Source organism: Hemiscyllium ocellatum, chromosome 1, assembly GCF_020745735.1.
Source record: "Hemiscyllium ocellatum isolate sHemOce1 chromosome 1, sHemOce1.pat.X.cur, whole genome shotgun sequence".
Classification (NCBI taxonomy): Eukaryota; Metazoa; Chordata; class Chondrichthyes; order Orectolobiformes; family Hemiscylliidae; genus Hemiscyllium; species Hemiscyllium ocellatum.
Genome location: NC_083401.1, coordinates 96,022,128 through 96,043,879, shown reverse-complemented (window position 1 = coordinate 96,043,879; position 21,752 = coordinate 96,022,128). Strand labels below are relative to the sequence as shown.

Genomic DNA, 21,752 nt, shown 5'->3' with positions numbered 1-21,752 from the left:
TACCAGGATGGCATAGTCTGTGTTGTGGTCTCCTCTGCCAGTATGGGGGAAGAGGCAGTACCATGTTGGCACCACCCCATCCAGCTGGACCTCCAGATCATGGCCCAGAAAGTGGGGAGCTGATTTCCCCATCCTCCAGGGCAGATGTCTTGATGATGCATGCCAGCTCTGGACAGGAACAACAGGCTTTAAAAAAATATCACACAGATGGTAGAGATGCCAGCCTTTCAGATACCCACTGAGTGGAGAGTTGTTCTGGGAATGACACATGGTAAGATGGGACGGAAATTAAATGCGAGAGGTACCACAGAGATGGGCGCAGGTAGATAATGACACAGTGAGTATGTTAGTTTAGTTTGTCACCTAGATGAATGTACTTGGAGCATCAATCTTGAATGTAGTAATATATACTGACAGGCAAATGATGTTAAGACTGTGGATCCACAATAATGCTTATCCTGATGAGCACATAGAAGAAATATCAATTGAGAGAAAGCTGAATGTTTGAGAAGAAAACCTTTAGCTGGAACGTTAAGAGATTCTGAATATCTGTGATACAGTAAAGATCATAGATAATGTGACAGGAGTAATTGTGAATAGGACACTGGTGAAGGAAAAGATGTTTGAAAAGAGATTAAAGAAGAACAGACACAACAGAATGCGAGAAAACCACAAACACCAAAGAAAAAAAATACTGGAGCAGCAGGAACGCAACTGGGCCAAGGTTGTCTGAATGCTGAAGAAAAATATGAACTGCTGCTATCAGCTGTTGTTGGGCACTGCTGAGTGGAGCTGCCTGATAGCCAGATAAATACTTTAAGCAGCACTTCCATGTGAGTAGTGCAGAGCTAAGGATAGGATGTTGAGGGATTGAGAGCTGTGGCAATTGTTCAGGCTTCTCTTTTCCAACTTGCCCCATTAGACAATGGCTGCTTTAATATACACTTCTGCCTCCTCTTTTCCTGCTATAATGTCCCTCTTCACCTCCCATTCTAGTCCCTTGCTCTGGGCCAGATCCCATCTATTGCCTTTATTCCCCCCTTTCTCATCAGTGGCATGAGTCAGGAAACCGTTCTGAGTGCAGCAAGTACCTCCTACCCCAAGCCAATCCCACAAGATTTCCAAACCCATGGACCTCATTTCCCTCAATTTAAACCTGCTTCCACTCAAACCATGCCATTGTGAAATCTTAAGATTATACACGGTTATCATTCCCATCATATCCTAAAGTGGATACTTCCAAATTATTAGTCTTTAAAATCTCAGTGACTGGTATCATCCCCACCTTACACAGCTTTCACTTCATCAATTTTGGACCTCTCTTTGTGGCCTAATCAATTCATGGGGAGTAGTTCAGCTACTACACTTTTAAAAGCCTGGCTACATCAGCTCAGAAAGCTGCATCAGTGATGACACTTCTCTGCAGCAACAGCAAAAGAAACCCTCGTCCCACCACATGTTAAAGGCAGTAAAAAATTAAGATATTCCATTTTATCACTTTATAATATATGGAAATCTTTCAGCTTCAAGCATAAATACGAATAAACGTACAGTGCTGTGCCTTATGACAGTCAGAGCAACAGTAGGATGAATGTGAGAGGGTGCAAGAAAATCAGATGGAAAACAGAGACATCGGAATATTCCGAAAGAACTGCAGATGCTGTAAATCAAATAAAAATGGGAATGCTGGAAAAGCTCAACAGGTTCGGCAACATCCATGAAGAGAAATCAGAGTTAACGTTTCTAGGGAAGAGTCACTCAACTCGAAATGTTAACACTGACTTCTCTCCATAGATGCTACCTGACCTGCTGAGCTTTTCCAGCAATTTCTATTTTTGTTTCTGACATTGAAATATTCAATAGTTCAGGTAGGATCTATGCAACTAGAAACTGATGCACTCCTATAGCCCTTTCTGCAGGCTCAGAACCCACAGTGTAGTGCTGACCTTGGGACTCATTCTTCAAAAAAGATCCTTGCCATTAGATCTTTCTCTTTCCAAAAGATGCTGCTGCACCTGAGTATTTCCAATATCTTCCTGTTTCCTTTACATTATCATAGAATTGTTACAGTATGGAAGCACCGAGCCCTCACCGTGCCTCCAAAGTGCATCTCACCCAGACCCACTACCTCATCCTATCCATGTAACCCTGCATTTTTAATGGCTAATCCACCTAGCCCGCGCATCTCTGGACACTATGGGGAATTTAGTACTGCCAATCCACCTAGCCTGCACATCTTTGGACCGTGGTAGAAACTGGAGCACCTGGAGGAAACCCACATAGATTTGGGGAGAATGTGCAAATTCCACATAGAAAGACAGTCACCAGAGTGTGGAATTGAACCTGGGGTCCTGGCACTGTGAGGCAGCAGCGCTAATCACCAGGCCACCATGCATTCCCCATACAATAATTAACATGATGATTAACATCATTTCTAAATACCATTTTTGATCACATTTCCAATTAACAACACATTTCTTCAGGCTGTAAAAGCACAAAGTAAACTAATTTTTTACTCCAACACAAGCTATAAGGCTGTTTTATAGTACTTACTGCTCCGTATACAGAAAGTGTAAGCTGCCAACACGGTCAATGAAGTTAGCAGGATTTAGCCAGGGTAGAGCCAGCAGCAAGAGAGCTTTCATTCTCAAAGGATCGAAGCTGAAAATATGCTCAATAACATACTTTGCCTCTCCACCAGGACTCACATAGTTCAGTCCGACTGTAGCACAAATCACTTCCAGTTTTATGGCTGAACATCAATTCTGCCTGAAGACTGGTCCTCCTGACTTAAATCTCTTCAAAACTAAGCTGGACAAAACATTATTGAAATGTAAGAAGATTACTGAGTTTGATCGTCTGATTGTTGGTTGGAGGCAGTGATCATGCAGAAAATTGTTTTAGGTTCTGACATTCTTGTGCACAATTTAGCAAGGGAACTGGAGGTAAACAGTAGTGCTCAAGTCACCAAATCTTATATATTTAACTTAGGTCATATTTAAAAATAATGAGCTACTTTATGAACACAACAGTGCTTTTGTCGCTGCTTGCTCTTTCAGTGGTTACAGCCTTAATATTAACACCCTCACTGCGTGCAGGAATGGGTCAGGAGACAATTAAAAAGAAAATGCAAAATTGAGACACACCTCAACTCTGTGTTACATGTCCTTTGCTTTTCCTAAGGTGACAGGATTCATCATGTGCTGTGTCCCATTGGGGTGAAGCAAAACCAATTTATTCAATATTTTATATCAGGTTCCCACAGTATTACTGACAGTCTTATTTAACTTTAATAGTTACTTGGTTTCCCCAGAGTTCAGTACACCTAAAAATGTAAAAGTTAGGAGATGATGGTTCAAGAAGATAAATACTTTTTACAGAACTCCTTGTAGACTTAGAGGAACGGGGGTGCACTGCTTGTTCCCTCCAGGAAGCTGCTTGCCTTCTGCCCCCCCCCCCCCCCCCTCCACCAATCTCTCTTCCTCAATTCCCAACTTCTATCCCCAGCCTCTCTCACTCTTCCTTCAAAATTTCCTGTTACCTGATCACCACAACCCCAACCTTCAAGTCCCAGTCTCTCTCTCTCTCTCCCCCCCTCTCTCCTGAATAAGGGCCCTGTCCGAAATGTGGACTCTGTTGCTCCTCAGATGCTGCCTGACCTACCGTGCCTTTGCCAGCACCACACAATCAATTCTCCCTCTTTCAGCCATGGTTAACTACTTGCTCCTTTACCCTGTCCTAATTCATAGAATCATTGAATCCTTACAGCGCAGAAGGCGGCCATTTGGCCCATCAAGCCTGAACTGACCTTCCATAGAACATCCCCCCCATCCCTCATGGAGTTTTTCCCATAGCTAAACCACCTAACCTGCACTTCCTTGGAGACCATGGGGCAATTATTAGCATGGCCAATCCACCCGAGGTACACATCTTTGGACTGTGGAAGGAAACTAGAGCACCCAGAGGAAACCCACACAAATACAGGGACAGCAAACTCCACACGGACAGGTGCCCAAGGCTGGAATCAAACTCATACTGCCTCTCTCACGCAGTGAGGCAGCAGTGCTAACTCCTGTGCCACTGTGCCATTCCACATTGCGAGTCTGTCCTTTTGTACTCAATATTCCCCATGGTACTGATACCACAAGAGTCAACAAACAAAAACTTGTGTGTCCCTTTGATACTTTAAAAGGCCTGCTAATCCATCAGGTAAGTTCATTGCAGCTTGCCTCTGAATCACAAGTTTTGGGCTTCAAACAACATACACAATTTAAATATATAAAGTAGATACACACTTCAGTGAAGCACTGTGAGAGTGTTACATTTTATAATCTATTTGAGGAAATCTATTACATTGAAGCCTGTTTATAAAAGATTAATGACAATATTTGTTGATGTTCAACCTGTATATGCAAATAGTTATGGTCATTTATCAACAGTGGGACCTGGTTGGTGTCACATATTAACAGTAAAAAATAAGTCAAAACAAAGAATCTTTACAAAATTCTAAGAATGTGAGAAGAATTATATAAATAAAAGTATTTTTCTTTCTTAAATGCATAAAACCATCATTGCAGCATGTGCATCTTAGACAGGCATTAAAAGTTTCCCCCGTTTATACTCTGAAAATGGAGGATATCGGAGAATAAACTCTTCTGAGAGGGGACACTAGTATCTAGATCTAAACGGGAAAACATGAGCAATGTTGACAAGCGAAGGTTAATTGAAGAACGACACATTAAAAATACAGTATGGACAAATAGTCCAAACTCCAGCCAAGAAAGGCAATAGTAATGATTTGGGAATATTTCTAGGAACAATGGAAACCATGAATTGAGGAAGATAAAGTACTAGATAGACAATGTCACAAGTGACTGGTCATTTAGAAGGACACAGATGAATGATGTGGCCAGGTTAGAAAGGTAAGGTCCAATTTGAGCAGCAACTGGGGAGCTCAATACTTATCCATCAGTAAAGGTAATGAAAAAGTATATAGTGTGGTATTTCTGACTAACTATAGTTATATAATTTTCAGTCTGTGCAGTGTATTCAAACAACACAGAACAATACAGTGCCTTTGTTTTCTAAATTAAACAACTAGATTTCTGATGTCTTCTGGTTCTTCTAGAAGTCCCTGTGCATCACATTGCAACTAAGCTACTTACTTTGAAAAGCTAATGACTGTACTAAGAATCCCTTAAAGAAATTTTCTGCAAATGTATTAACCAGTGTTTTGCAAAGAGAAAATTAAACCCCAGACAGTAATAAATAATTAAAACGTCTCCCATTGCTACTACCACGTCTGCAGTGTGGTCTATGATGTCTGACATGGAAGCCACAGAATTGCAAGATTTTGCCATTGCCTTGCCATTAATGTTGAAAGGCAGTCTGGGAATTTGGGGGCAACAATCATCGTCATAGTCCAGCTAACTAAACTACTTCCCACATCCACTTACCTCTGATGAAGATTAGGTTTTGCTTTAGGGTGGTCACTGGATTTGCACCAAAAAGTGTTCACATAAAATGTGAAGAATAAAACTGAAACATAAAACTGCCTTCAACGTTTAACTGGTTGAAGGAGTTACAGAGTCTGCTGACCTCTGTGGTTGTGTTAAGGCGAAAAAGCAGCTGTCACTAATTTCAGTTTATGTCCATTTGGAAACAGAACACAGAACCAAGTGTGCAAAACAAAAAGAAATGTTGACACCTCGAGAGCTGGATATAGTTGTAATAAAATGAATCTTTCAACATGGTAGGCTCCTTTAGCTTAGTTACAATACTCAAGTGGCCAAAAATCAGCTTGATTCTTCAAAATATACCAGGATATATTTCAATGAAATAGTTGCACTGGAGCCAACAGCCTGGGGGATAAACCAAGTCATTGAATTCAGTCTAAATACTAACATCTTGCAGGATTGATCAAAGAAATATTTGATTGCCTGTTCTTTGGGTGCTTAACAGAGTTATTTAAATATTATTGAATCCTTTTGGAGAGACCCAGACCAGAGAGTTCCCTACAGTAGACTGGACAAAAACAAAGCAAAATCAATCAATTCCACTTATTGACTGAAATCAATGGAAACTGGATTGCCTTGTGCACCTTTTGAAAAGCTAATTTTGAAGAAGGGGAGGAATAAAAAAATAAGCATATGTACAGACTTAGTAAAAGGATTGTGACTCAGTTGACTTCAGACAGTATTAACTTAAAGAAGTCTTACTTTGTGGTAGAATATTGTGATGCAGAATTCCACAACGGAAGATGTGTCAATTGTTATAAAAGCTCATGTGCTTCTTTAGGAAAAGAAATCCACTAACCTTCCCTGGTCTAGCTCACATGTGACTCCAGAACCATGAACATGCGATTGCCAAAGGGCAGGCCCACATCCCATGAATGAGAAAAAGTGAGATTATGTTGGTAGATCAGCATTGGTTTTAGAACTTGATTGACAGATTGGTTGTAATCTCAACACTAGATTAATTTCTTCACTGAGTTATATTTCTTCAAAAGCCAAGTGTACTTACTTGCGACGTAGATGAAGTTCTAGCTCACAGCGCTGCATTACTTCAGTGCAGTGGTCTTGAAATGGACAGGCGACCATTAATTTATCCAAGAGTTTTTGCACAAGGAAGCTTGATTTCTTGCACACCTTCATACACAAGGGCTTCCTATCCATGGGACAGAAGTCTTTGGCCAATAGGAAATTGGTAAGGCATAAAGTACAATAAGTGTGACCACATGGTGTATCCTGTGGCTGCACTAAGGGTTGCAGGCAGATGTGACATATGAGATCATCATCGATTTCATCCTGGTAATTATATGAATGATTTTCCTGAGGCAGGTGTGGCTGTCCACAGCAAATACAAAGTGTCAGTATGTCAGAATCCATAATCACTGCAGAGTCACTTCATTCAGCAATACTCAGGGACAGCAAGTTCCAGATAAATGCTGGCCAATTAAGTAGATCATTGGGGTTTCTGGTTAAATCCCACAACTGAAAGAAACACAGATAGAGACAAGTTAACAACAAACTCTTCATTCAGCAAATAATTAAAATCCTACAGAAGTCAGATTTATCTTCAGACCAATAACAGGTTATCATTGCACATCAATGTGGATGGACACTCAAACATATAGTAAGGCTCTTAGTTTGGAGGCATGAATACAGTTCAAACTGGCTTATATTTTGCTGGCACTCACAGGTGATTGAGGTTTGGGGTTTCAGCCGCATTCGAGTGCTGGAGTAGAGTGTTTTGGCTGACACTTCAGTGAAGATTTGAGGCAGTACTACACTACTTGGACATTGTGCTTTCCAGCTGAGATATTAAACTGATGTCTTGCCCTACTCCACTGTTTAAATGAATGTAAGACCTTCATCAGCAACATCTGAAGAAAAGTAGATATCATCTCAGTGCCCTGACCAATGCACCAAGGTGCCAAAAATTGCCCTATTATTCTTTTGCTGCATGCAACAGGGCACTTTCAGTTTACATTACCAAGTAATTGCATTTCAAAATGTAATTCCTACAGATTTGTTGGATGGGGAATAGTTTAAATGAGGATATGCTGAAGGCTCTGGCATACATTTCTGGAAATGTTCACACTTCATTTGATGTCTTTCTGGGTAGTTTAGAACCTACATTAAAGACAAAAACAGATTATTTCCCCTCCATCCAAAAAGTGTCTTTCTCCCAAACCTACAGGAAAAAAAATGTTAATCTGCTTTTTACATCAGAATTAAACTATTCTTGCTTACAATGTAACATTTTCTCAGTAGCAGCTGGCAATCTATTCCTGGGAAGAAAGTTTACTCAGTTTTTTTTTAAAGTTGGCATCTTTTCCCCTCACAATCGACAATCTGCACACTGCCCCATCACTAGCCAATTCATGCTGGTATTTTCCTTTTAGGTCCTCAGTTTAGTCTGTCAGTGCTCCTGCTCTTTCCCTGTCTCAGTTAATTCAGCTCCTCCTCATGCCCAGTACACAACTGAGGCTTACTCTTCTGGATGCTACAGTGATAATGCTACACGTTATGGACAAGAATAGCTAATCCCTTGAGAATTTCTCCCCAAAGTATACAGCTCTCTCCACATCTAATAGCAATATAGAATCCTTACAGTGTGAAGAGAGACCATTCAGCCCTTTGAGTCCACACCAACCCTTAGAAAGACATTCCACCAAGACCCACCCCATCCCAGTCACCATACATTTCCCATGGCTAATCCAGCTAGTCTGCATTTCCCTGGACACTCCGGGTAATTTAGTATGGCCCATCCAGCTAACCTGCACATCTTTTAACTAGAAACCAGAGCACCCAGAGGAAAGCTACACAGACACAGGGAGAACATGCAAACTCCACACAGAGTTGCACGAGGCTGAAATCAAACCAGTGTCCCTGGTGCTGTGAGGCAGCAGTGCTAACCACTGAGCCGCCTGTGCCACCCAACAACACAAGATAGTGAAGGGAAGGATCCTGGTACACTTGAATTTGTCTGTAATAGCGATGGAACCCACTCCTAAATGGTGCGAGGGAGAAACTGAGGACTGCAGTGCTGGAGATCAGAGTCAAAAAGTATGATGCTGGAAAGGCACAGCCGGTCAGGCAGCATCCAAGTAGCAGGAGAGTCATTGTTTCGCACATAAGCTCTTCATCAGGTTGTGGTTGTGGCAAAGGGGGCTGAGACATAAATAGGAGGGGGTGGGGGTGGGGGGTGGGGGAGGTAGCTGGGAAGGTGATAGATGGTCCAAACATGGCCTGATGATGTCTATGTGAGGTCACTGGAGAACTCTTGGCACCGACAAAGTTTGAGGAAAAAGCGAGGTCTGCAGATGCTGGAGATCAGAGCTGAAAATGTGTTGCTGGTTAAAGCGCAGCAGGTCAGGCAGCATCGAAGGAACAGGAGAATCGACGTTTCGGGCATAAGCCCTTCATCAGGAATGAGGCAAAGTTTGACCAATCTTAGATAAGCAATGGAGAAAAGAAAAGGGAACGTTAAAAAGAAAATTAAATGCTAAATTTCCAACTGGTTTCATTTATCAGTTTGTATGAAGCAAACTCTTTTGTATACAGTTATGTGAGATGAGAAACAGATTACAAGGGCATGACCAGACCAAAAATTGAAATCATTTTTTGCACAATAAAGTGATATTGACTTTTGCTACATGACCTTCTAGGACAATTCCCAAATTCAGAAAATAAAAGATCAGCAATACTATTAATGGGATAATGATGTCTTTCATTGTATTAATTTTCATTTACAAAACAAAGAATCATAATAGTGAGAATCAGAAAAGAAAACTAAAGCCTTTTTTTTACAGTTGATCAAGTATGTAATACATTGCACTCTGTAAATATAGCACAGCTGTTATCGATAAAGACTCAGACTGAAGGCAACTGACCTGTCCAAAGCTGGTCAGGAATAGGACCTGCCTGAAAGATTTGCAATCAGGTAACACCAGAAATATCTTATTTTAATAACTTTCAAGAACTAGCAATGTATGCAAAACCAGATTTTGGTTTCGTGCTGTCAATTTAATTCTCCCTGAAAGGATCTGTCTCAACCTGTCAAGGTGAAACTAAAATGTGTTCTTTATTTGGAAATCTCCCTCAGTCCTGCCCCCCACAGGAGCTGAAACATTTACTCGGTATTTGACACTAAGTAACAGAATCCAAGTGAACGATGTTTCAGTGTGAACTATAGGCAAAACCACAAATCTCTTTCTGTAGGCATTGTTCATGGGACTTCAAAACCAAATCATGCTTACCCTTATAATTTCCTGACATGGGTATGTGGTAAACCAATATGTTTTCTCCAATTTGCAAACTAAAACAAATTGACTTGATGAACATGTGGACCCAAGGAATGGTTAGTGACCTGAAATACTAGCACCACAGATGGTACATGCAATATTTTGCTTTTGGACAGGTATTTAATTTACTACCACTTCTCTTCCAGGAATGTCTGGTATTTTCCTTTTAGGTCCTCAGTTTAGTCTGTCAAGATTTCCTGTATGTTTTCATTATTCACCTTCATTGGTTTCTCCTCCCAGCTGATGAAAGATCACTGAGCTGAAAGGCTGGGCAGAGTATCCCTCCTGAGGTGGGGCCTGGTTGGCAGGCAAATGATCTTGCAACTTCACCCCATTGCCTGGCATGACCATCTGGCAACCTGTTCCTGTCTCTGGTCTCATCTCAGGGATGTGGCATCTGGGAGGTGATGGCTAATCACCAAATGTATCCTGTCTAGATCTAGATTGGCTTAAGTGTGAACCCGAATAGTTACTGACATTTACTTGATAATGTAGAAAATTGTCTAGACACATCCACACAAAGCACGACAAATCCGGCCCAGTCAATTACCACCATAAGATCTAAGAGCAGAACAGCAAAAATAGTCTGCACCTACTCTCAACCATCAGTAAAGTGATGGAAGGTGCCATCAACAGTACCATCAAGTGGTGGTGTTCCCTTGCACCAGTCCCTATGTCCTTCTGGATTTTAGACTTTGGGTTTGGCAAGTGTTGTCTGAAGAAACTTGGCATGTAGGAGTAGTGCATCTAGTCGATGCTACAAACCTTTACCACTGGTCATCACTTGGCACTTGACACAAATGTATTTCCCTCTTGGCAGTCCAAACTAGAATATTGTCCAGGATATGTTGTATTTGGTTATGAACGTCTTCAGTATCTGAGGATTCTGAAATGGTGCTGGATACTGTGCAACCATCAATGAACATCCCCTCCTCTCCTGACCTCATTGGCTTGATCCAAACATTGGTAAAAGAGCCAAATCCAAGAGACAGAGTAAGAGTGACTGCCCTTGACATCAAGGCTCCATTTTTCTCATAACTCATAAAAAGGAAGTTGCTTGTTGGAAGTCAGTCATCTCTACTCCAGAACATCTCTGCAGGAGTACTTTAGTGTGGTGTCACGGGCCCAACCATCTTCAGCTGCTTCATCAATGACCTTCCCTCCATCAGAAGAGGGGATGTTCATTGATGACTGCACAATATCCAGCACCACTTCAGAATCCTCAGATACTGTAGACGTTCATAACTAAATGCAACATATCCTGGACAATATTCTAGTTTGGACTGCCAAGTGGGAAATACATTTATGTCACACAAGTGCCAAGTGATGACCAGTGGTAAAGGTTTGTAGCATCGACTAGGTGCAATACTCTACATGCCAAGTCTCTTCAGACAATACTTTCCAAACGCAATGTCTAAAATGCAGAAGGACATAGGGACCGGTGCAAGGGAACACCACTGACTATGGGACCTTTTCCAAACCACTGACCACCCTGGCATGAAAAAATATTGCCTTTCTTTCACTACTGTGAGTTAAAATCCTGGAATTCCCCTCCTTCCAGCCCTAAGGTGAATAAGGAAAACAAACAGAAAATCTTGTCAAAGAACAAAGGGAAATATTTTTGAGGAAGACATTTCTGGAAGAGAAGTGGCGGTAAATTAAATACCAGTTCAAAGGCTGGAAGTCTGACATAAAAAGAGAAACTAGCACCATCTGCAATGCTACTATTTCAGGTCAGTACCTTTCTGACACCCTACACCCTAACAGTACAAGTTGGCAGCTCACTATCATCTCCTCAAAGACAGTAAGAGATGAGAGATAAGCATTGGCACAGCCAAAGATTTTGGTATCCCATAAATTCATTTTTAAAAGTTTTGATTTTTGAGTCAGAGAGTTTAAATTCAAATTCAGGGCCAAATCACATAACCGAGGCTGGCTCTTAAAATGCTCTTCTTCTAGTCATTGTTACATTTGCTGTTTTTTTTCAAAAGTTAATCAAGGTTTAATCCTTCTGTGCTGCTACACATTTATCTTATTACTCAATTCAAGGAACAGCAAGGAGCTCTGGCCCTGATCTTGCCAAATATTCCTCCCTTGGGTGACAACACCAGAAATAGTTAAAGAGTCATTTACCCCTTTTGATGTTTGTGTGACTGTGTGTATGAAAGTTTGATACATTGTTCCAATAAACATTGAATAGGACATTGGTTAGGCCACTGTTGGAATAGTGTATGCAATTCTGCTCTCCTTCCTATCAGAAAGATGTTGTGAAACTTGAATGAGTTCAGAAAAGATTTACAAGGATGTTGCCAGGGTTAGAGAATTTGAGATATGGGGAGATGCTGAATAGGCTGGGACTGTTTTCGCTGGAGCATCGGAGACTGAAGGGTGACCTTATAGAGGTTTACAAAGTCATGAGAGGCATGGATAGGATAAATAGACAAAGTCTCTTCCCTGGGGTGGTGGTGTCCAGAACTCGAGTGCATAGATTTAGGGTGAAAGGAGAAAGATATAAAAGAGACCGACAGGGCAACGTTTTCACACAGAAGGTGGCACGTGCATGGAATGGGCTGCCAGAGGAAGTGGTGGAGGCTGGTACAATTGCAACATTTAAAAGGCATCTGGATGGGTATATGAAAAGGATGGTGTCGAATGATATGGGGCAGGTGCTGGCAGGTGGGACTAGATTGGGTTGGGATATCTGGTCGGCATGGACGGGTTGGACCAAAGGGTCTGTTTCCATGCTGTACATCTCTATGATTCTATGCCTCTATAATACCAGTGAGAATATTTCAAATGAAATTCATTGGGTATTATAATCCTTTGAAATGTCTTGAGGTTGAGGAGACAGTGCATATAAAGGAAATATTTCTAAGGTACTTATGTTGTTTACTAATGTCTCTCCTCACTCCTGATGAAGGGCTTATGCCCGAAACGTCGAATTTCCTATTCCTTGGATGCTGCCTAACCTACTGTGCTTTAACCAGCAACACATTTTCAGCTACTAATGTACAATACCAGATGTGAATCAATGATTCATCTCACTTCCAAGCCAACTGGCTTCAGGTTGGAGACCCACTCTAGATACTCGAGTCCCATAATCCAGGGTTGCAATCCCCAGTACCAGCACTGTGCACAGAGTGTAAGCACCTTGGAGCACTGAGCCATCTGAGACAGTCTGAACGCTTCGCAGGTGGTTGCAAAAAATCCTAAGTTACTGTTAGAATTACAGCAAGGCAGCTCTAGAAATGTACAGCACAGAAACAGACCCTTCGGTCCAACACATCCATGTTGACCAGAAAACCTAACCTAATCTAGTCCCATTTGCCAGCACTTGGCCCATATCTCTCTAAACTCTTTCTATTCATATACCCACCGACTGCCTCTTAAATGCTGTATTTGTACCAGTCTCCACCACTTCGTCTGGCAGCTCATTCCATACATGCATTACCTTCTGTATGAAAAAGCTGCCTCTTAGGTCCCTTCTAAATCTTTCCCCTCACACTTTAAACCAATGCCCTGTAGTTCTGGACCATGGGCGAATATTTATCATTCAATCACTTCACTTAAAATAAAATGAATTATCTGGTTGTTTAGGTTGTTATATTTCTGGTACCTTGCTGCGCACAACTTAGCTTCATTGTTTTCTGCATTACAACAGTGACTGCACTTACAGGTACATGTATTTCATTGTCTGAAGTAGTTTAGAACATTCCATTGTGGTGAAGGCACTGTATAAGTACAAGTTCATACAAGTTTTTATCTTTCCACATTCTCTAAATTATATAACTTCTGTGTAAGTTTAGTGTGACTTCAAATTCGAACAGTTATCATATCGCTTATATTCATATATTCTCGAATCTTTAGAAGGCTATTTTTTTCCTTTTAACAATGTATTCCCAGGTTTAACCCAGCACATTCAATGTGATTGTGAACCTTTTCAGACAAAAGTTTAATGCTGTTGAATTAAAAAGCTCTGAGAGTTCATCAGCTATTGCAAACAGTCATTACCTAATCAAGTAGATAGAATTAAAGGAAATGCAACTCAGAAAACAAATTGAAGTTAGTTACTTTAGGTTTTACTAACCCTTGACAAAGTAACAAAATGTCAGGAATGATAGCCTTTCCAGCAAGTTGTCGTACGGAAAGGATTTGATGAGATGAAGATGCAAAATGAATAGGTCTAAAGAAACCCAAAGAAACTCAAATCATCGTAAACTTACCAATGCCCGGTGTCAGAAACATATTCCTTTATTGGAAAAAGTTACAAAAGGACTGCTCAAAATTTTCAAACCATAGAAGCAAATTGTGAACTCACCGTTGCTGCACTCTTTTTAGAAAAGAATGTCATTGGTTAAAAATGAAGTTGCTCGAATATCAACCAATTCAAAACATTTCCTTCATACATAATTGCAGGTTTTTACAGATTTTGATCCCACCCAATTTGCAGTATTCACCTCAGAGGTTTCTCATTCCCTGGAGACTCTCTTGCAGCAACAAGAGACTCTTTAAAAAATTAAGGGTGCCATGTACAAAACAGAATGTTTGGAAAATCTCACCATTTCATGAACTGTGAGGAAATGTGGTTCATATTTGTTTTGATACAAACAACATACATCCCTTTCAGTTTTTCTTTCCTTTCAGATATTAGGAGCATGTCCCAAAGCAGGACCTGTGCCTTTTAAGACCTTTCCTGTTTCACTATATTTATGAGTCACTTACAGACTTGTTCTTTTGTATTACCTGTATTTCAGGTTGCTATACACAATGGGAATCATTCTGTAGCCAGCCTTCTTGTGAATTGTGTAAGGAGGGGAGTGGAGAGGGTTTTAAACTAAAACATTGGGGCAAGGGATTAAATTTGGGAAGCTGTTGCAAATCAAAGAGAGTAGAGACAAAGCAAACTATAAATAATAAATGGATCATGTCATGAAGGGAGAAAGTGTAGAAATCTAAGAAGCAATCAACAGATACAACAAGTGATTACAAAAAGGTAATAAATTTACTGAAGTAAAAAGGTACATATCTGAATGTACATAGTAATCAAAACAGAACAGATGAACTGATAGCATAAAGAGAATTAAATCAGCATGAACTAATAACCATTACAGAGGTGCAGCTTCAGGCTGACATAGATTGGGATCAAATATTGCAAAAGATACATTACATCGAGAAATAGGGGTTACTGTTTAAAAATAAAGTGTTGCCCATTTCAGACAGAGATGAGAATTTTTTTTTCTCGCACAGGATCACGTGTCTTTGGAACTCCTCCTCAAAAAGTGGTGAAAGCTGAATCTCTGAATATGTTTAAGGCAAGGGTAGGTAGATTTGCACTAACAACGGGTGAAGGGTTATCAGGTTATCCAGTTACAATCAGAACTTGTACATCTTACCTTTGTGTCTGATTTCCCATCACTTTGAGTTACTTTGCACATGTATATGGATAATAACTCCCTTAATTTGCAGTGTTTTCCTTGATCACTGCACTAATTAACGTGCTATCAGTTTGTTTCTTTGACATTCAGTGTTAATGAAAGTCCACCAAACATTAAGACAGAATTTGTTGCCTTTAGGACCCAGCACAAATAATGTACTTGCCAACCAACCCCATTCATTTTCTTAGCTATTCTCACAGGTGAGACCAGTCACAAGGCAGGCTTGACATCCTGTAAACCGTGGGGGACCTTCTGTTAAAAAGGTTATTAGTTTTTTTTTATTCCCTGCTCAATTCACTTCATCACAAAGTTCTTGTCAGTATTTCGGTAATGTCAGTCGCCAACCTTTCACCCAATTGATGATGAAAGCTTCATTTCTTCATGTCTTTGCCATTTCCAGACTCAATTACTGTAATCACATAACCATGCCAACAGCCATTTGTATGGTTTTATTCCCATTTCCTTGACTAATAACGTTAATACGTTTAACAATAAGTTAATTTAAAAGTTGTCTTTTTTTTAAAAGCCTTGTGGAAACAGAATTGGAGACCGAGAATGGATAAGGATGCAGGAGGGTGGGGCAAGACCCACTGCTTCCTGCCTCTGATGGGAACTGGGGCTGGCCATCTTCGCCAATGATAATTGGCCTAGATAACACAGCCCATATGAACCATCCTGCGCTGGTGCCAGTGTTTCACCAGGCAGAGCGATCCCTTTCCCACCTCCCCACACCTGTGGAGGCTCCCAGTGACAGGGCCAATAGTTTCTTGTATAGTCAGTGACTGCCTGTGGAAGGGATTCTCCTCCATCACAATGTTTTAATGTGCTTTGAGAATCTTCTTTGTAGGTCAGCGTGCCCTTGCACTCCCAACCTGCCTCAGCAATGCTCACTAAAGACAGCAATAACACAATGGCAATGTTACTGGACTAATGATCCAGATGCTTGGATTAATGCTTTGGGAACAAAAGTTCATCCCCCGCCACACCAACTGGGGCAATTTAAAATATAGAGTTAGAGAGTCAGAGGTACAGCATGGAAGCAGACACTTGAGTCCAACCCATCCATGCTGACCAGATATCCAAACCTCATCCAGTCCTATTTGTCAGCATTTGACCCATAACCCTCGAAAACCTTCTTATTCATATACCCACCTGGATGCCTTTTCAATAATGAAATTGTACTAGCCTCCACCACTTCCTCTGGCAGCTCATTCCATACGCACACCACCCACTGCGTGAAAAGGTTGCCCTTTAGGTTCCTTTTATATCTTTCTCCTCTCACCCTAAACCTATGCCCTCTAGTTCCAGACACCACAGGGAAAAGACCTTATCTATTTATCCTATCTAGGCCCCTCATGATTTTATAAACCTCGAAAAGGTCAGCCTCCTCAGCCTCCAAAGCTCCAGCCCAAACACTCCAACCCTGGCAACATCCTTGTAAATCTTTTCTGAACTCTTTCAAGTTTCACAACATCCTTCTAATAGGAAGGAGACCAGAATTACACACAATATTCCAAAAGTGGCGTAACCAATGTCCTGTACAGTCATAGCATGACTCCCAACTCCTGTACTCGATGCACTGACCAATAAAGGAAAGCATACCAAACGCTTTCAGATTAGATTCCCTACAGTATGGAAACAGGCCCTTCAGCCCAACAAGTCCACACCAACCGTCCAAAGAGTAACCTACCCAGACCCTTTCCCCAATTCTAAATTTACCCCTGACTAATGCATCTAACACTATGGGCAATTTAGCAAGGTCAATTCAAATGACCTGTACATCTTTTGGATTGTGGGACAAAACTGGAGCACCCAGAGGAAACCCAAGCAGACACTGGGAGAATGTGCAAACTCCACACAGATAATCTTCGAGGTGGGAATCGAACCCAGGTTCCTGGAGCTGTGAGGCAGCAGTGCTAACCACTGAGTCACCATTTACTATTCTATCTACCTGCACTCCAAGGTCTCTTTGCAGTTGGAGAATCCCAAGGTGGAAGTTGAGGCGTTCTTCCTCCAGGTGGCAGGTTGTAAGGGTTTGGCGATGGAGCGGGACCAGGATCTGCATGTCCTTTATGGAGTTAAAAGTGTTTGGCCATGGGGCGAAACCTCCAGAAACAGTTCTCCTTCTGGTTCCTCCACTCCACACTTGTAGCCGTGCGCTGCCACCTACTCTACCTGCAGTCATCTCTGCCCAAGCTCAGGGCCACATTCTCCCAGACCTGCGAAAGACCTGTGCTGTTTTACATCCTCAGAAGAATCCACATAACTACCACCCAGTCACTGAACACTAACCTTCCCCCCCCTCCCCCTCCCACAGCCCCCCACAGGCAGGTTCTGAGCCTCCTCCATCGCCAAACCCTTACAACCTCCCGCCTGGAAGAAGAATGCCTTAACTTCCACCTTGTGATCTTGCGTTGTTCGAGGATCCAAGTGGATATCACCCATTTTCTCATTTCCCCTCACCCCACCTTATCCCTGATCCAACCTTCCAACTCAGCACTGCCCTGTTGAACTGTCCTACTTGTCCATCTTCCTTCCCACCTATCGGCACCACCAACCTCTTGAACTTATCACCTTCACCCCCACTTCAGCTATCTATCACACCCTCAGTTACCTTCCCTCCAGCCCCAACAGCTCCCTTTTATCTCTCAACCCATTCATTCCACAAACCTCATCCCTGATGAAGGGTTTATGCCCGAAATGCTCCTTGGATGCTGCCTGTCCTGCTGTGCTTTTCCAGCAACACACTCTCAATCTTGTATATTTACCCTACCCATGCCCTTCATGATTTTATGAACCTCTAAGGTCACTCCTTAGCCTCCGACGCTCCAGGGAAAACAGCCCCAGCCTGTTCAGCCCCTCCCTATAGCTCAAGTCCTCCAACCCTGGCAACATCCTTGTCAATCTTTTCTGAATCCTTTCAAGCTTCACAATGTCCTTCCAATAGGAAGGAAACACGAATTGCACACAATATTCCAAAAGTGGCCAAACCATACCCTGTACAGCTGAAACATGTACTCCCAAGTCCAGTACTCAAGATTCTGACCAATAAAGGAAAGCATACTTCACTATCTACATCTTCACTATCTTTCTTCACTATCCTATCTACATGTGACTCCACTTTCAAAGAAATATGTTCAGCAACACTCCCCAGGACAATATCCATTCCTATCCTGATTTGCCTTTCTAATGCAGCAACTCCATTTAGTTGAATTAAATTCCATCTGCTACTCCTCGATCCATTGGCCCATCTGATCAAGATCCCATTGTAATTGGAGGTAACCTTCTTCGCTGTTTACTTCACCTCCAATTTTGTTGTCATCTGCAAACTTACTAACAATATCTCCTTTGTTCACATCCAAATTATTTAAATAAATGACAAAAAGCAGTGGATCCAGTACTGATCCTTGTGGCACTCCACTGGTCACAGCCTCCAGCCTGAAAAGCAACCCTCCACCACCACCCCCAGTTTCCTACCTTCAAGCCAGATCTACATCGAAACGGGTAGTTCTCCTTGCATTCCAAGTGATCTAACCTTGCTAACCAATCTGCCTTAATGAACCTTGTTGAATGCCTTACTGAAGTCCATATGGTTCATGTCCACTGCTTGACCCTCATTAGTCCTCTTCATTACTTCTTCAAAAAACTCAATCAAGTTAGACAGACATGATTTCCCATGCAAAAGCACTCTTGACTATCCCTAATCAGTCCTTGCCTTTCCAAATATATGTAAATCCTGTCCCTCAGGATTCCCTCCAACAACTTGCCGACCACCGATATCAGGCTCACTGGTCTATGGTTTCCTGGCTTTTCCTTACCACCCTTCTTAAACAGTGGCACCATGTTTGTCAATCTCCAGTCTCTGGGCACCTCACCTGTGGCTATCTATGATACAAATATCTCAACAAGGGGCCCAGCAATTTCTTCCCTCCCTTCCCACAGAATTCGAGGGTACACCTCATCAGCTCACGGGGATTTATACAACTTTATGCTTTTTACGATATCCAGCACCTCCTCCTCTCTAATATAGGCAATTGCTATTTATTTTCCCACATTCTATATCTATTAATAAATGTGGGAAAAGACTACCTCCCCTCTAAAGTTCCCTCCAAGGTACATACAATCCTGATTTGAGTTGTTTTAAAAAAAAACTCTCTTCAGTTCACTAATTTCTGCCAGAATGTAAATCTACCATCCTTATCCAGTCTAGCTTAGATGTAACTCAAGACCCACAGCACAGTGGCTCAGTGCTTAGCACTGCTGCCTCACAACCCCAGAGACCTGGTTCGATTCCACCCTTGGGCCGCAGTGTGGAGTTTGCACAATCTCCCTACGTGGGTTTCCTCCCCCAGTCCAAAAATATGGAAGCTAGGTGGATTAGCCATGGGAAATTCAGGTTACAGGGATAGGGGGTTTTGGTCTAGGTAGGATGGTCTTTGAGAGGTTAGTGTGAACTCGATGGGCTGACACACTGTGGGGATTCTATGAAATCTGGTTAACACACAAGTGCCCTCTGAAATAGCCTCTGAAATCATCCAATTGCTTCAAACCAGAAACAGAAAAATTAAACAAGGATAAAACTAAAAACAGGATGCAGCATGACATCAACTGTGGAAAATGACAATGACATACCCGGCCAGTCAATCCTCAAAGTGCTCCTCACTAAAATTGGGACAGATGTCCTCCAGGAAAAATAAACAGCCTGACATAGTCATACAAACACAATATCCCTGATACCTCTGTCACCATCTTGGCTGATGTCCTGTCCCACTGGCGAGGTCATGGTGTCTTGGTAATGTAATTGGATTGGTAATCAGAACACCAGGGGACATGGGTTTGAACTCCTACATGGTAGGTGGGAAATATGAATTGAATTCAACAAAAATCTGGAATACATGGCCAGTTTAAATGGTGATTGTGTATCCATTATAGTTTGTCATAAAAACTCAACTGATTCACAAATTTCATTTTGGGAAAGAAACCCGTCATCTTTACCTAGTCTGGCCTATGTCTGACTCTAGATGCACAGCACTGTGCAAAAATCCTAACTTCCCTCTGGATGATTAGGGATGAGTAATAAGTGCTGCCTTATTGCTTAGGATGACGGTGACCCAGTCACATGATGTCAGATCAGACATGGCCATGGGAGCATCTTGCTGATTACCAACTATTGTTTTTCTACAGCTGATGAATTGGTACTTCTCCATGTTGAATATAGCTTGGAAGACTGCACGAAGTTAGCACAAATCTACTCTGGGTGGGCTTTTAATGTCCACGTGCAGAATGGTTGATTTACAAGGGCCTGGATCCTGACTGACATATTTGGCATACTAAGCTTATTGCAAGTAGTTTTATAAAAGAAATTCTTTCATGGGATGTGGGAGTCGTTGACTGGTCAGCATTTATTGCCCATATCCCTAGGTGCCCTTGGGAAAGTGTTGAGTTGCCTTTTTCAACTGCTGGAGTACATGTGCTTGGGTGGGGAACCAAGAAATGGAAGAGTCTATTTAGTCCTGTCCTTCCCAATCTACCAGCCATAGAATAACATTATCACTTAAAGTAGTAACAACAGTAAAACAAGATTAGAAGAGAACACTGCAGAACCATATGGAAATTAATTATTAAAATTATAAAAAAACTTTATGCACAAACGTACTTCCTAAAATATGTTCTGCAATATTTAATTTAATAGCCTTTGTGCCTCACTGCCTAATTGTTATACAGCAAACCTGATTAACCAGTGTATTCAGCTCAGATAACCCGACAGCACTTACTTCACTACAATTCTTTACTTACAAATAATTTTTAAAAAATCTTCACTAACAAATCTCTGGAGGTTCAGAAGTTGAGATATTTGGGGTGATGAGGATCCAACAAATAGCTAAGGTATTCTGTAAATTTATAAGCGCAATATATATTGACAGCTGATTTTAAATGTAGAATAGACACCATTAGAAATGATGCACTCATACTTTAAGAAGATAAACAACCCTATCAATGACAAACAGAACTTTAGAGAGTGAGCCAAGGCAAAAGGATATAGTCAAATACTTTGAATCTTCCCATCTGCTTGGTAATTTCTCAGCTCACAGTATAAAAAGTGTGTTGAACTTTTTTCGTCTGAACAGCTAATATTCTTTAGTGATGTAAAGTACCTCAGGCCCCTCCCAAAAGCCAAACAAACATTTCCTTTTTCTCCTCAACAATATGCAGGGAGCTCTGAAGGCGCCTTTGTGTTTAGAAAAGCACTGGTTCTAATTGCTCATGCATGTCCAGTAAGCACTCAGTAACCTCACAAGGAACTACAAACAGTTTATTGCTCAGCCTCTTGCTCTTGCACCCATTTCTTCATTGAAGCCACTTTTCCTTCACTACTTCTTCAGGTTGTGAAGTCTGTTTTCAAAACATTCTTCCTACTCCTTTACTTAATTGCTGAATACAATTTTTCTTTTTAAAATATGCATCAGTTCACTTGTGTTACCAATGAATTACTGAAAGCTGAATAACCA

The 21,752-nt window shown here is 41.5% G+C and overlaps 1 protein-coding gene across 2 annotated transcripts in view; it reads right to left on the bottom strand.

The window, feature by feature from the left end:
* lnx1 (ligand of numb-protein X 1) overlaps positions 1-21,752 on the bottom strand; it is a 199,443-nt gene that overhangs the window by 113,464 nt on the left and 64,227 nt on the right. Inside the window, exons 1-2 of one of the 2 annotated variants that reach the window (XM_060824188.1) lie at positions 14,032-14,123; positions 6,523-6,992 (exon numbers count right to left, since the gene is read on the bottom strand). In XM_060824188.1, the coding sequence (XP_060680171.1) occupies positions 6,523-6,887 (365 nt within the window). In that variant the 5' untranslated portion in view covers positions 6,888-6,992; positions 14,032-14,123. Of the gene's footprint in view, positions 1-6,522; positions 6,993-14,031; positions 14,124-21,752 lie in introns of those variants that run through there. The other variant, XM_060824180.1, reaches the window with a different exon arrangement.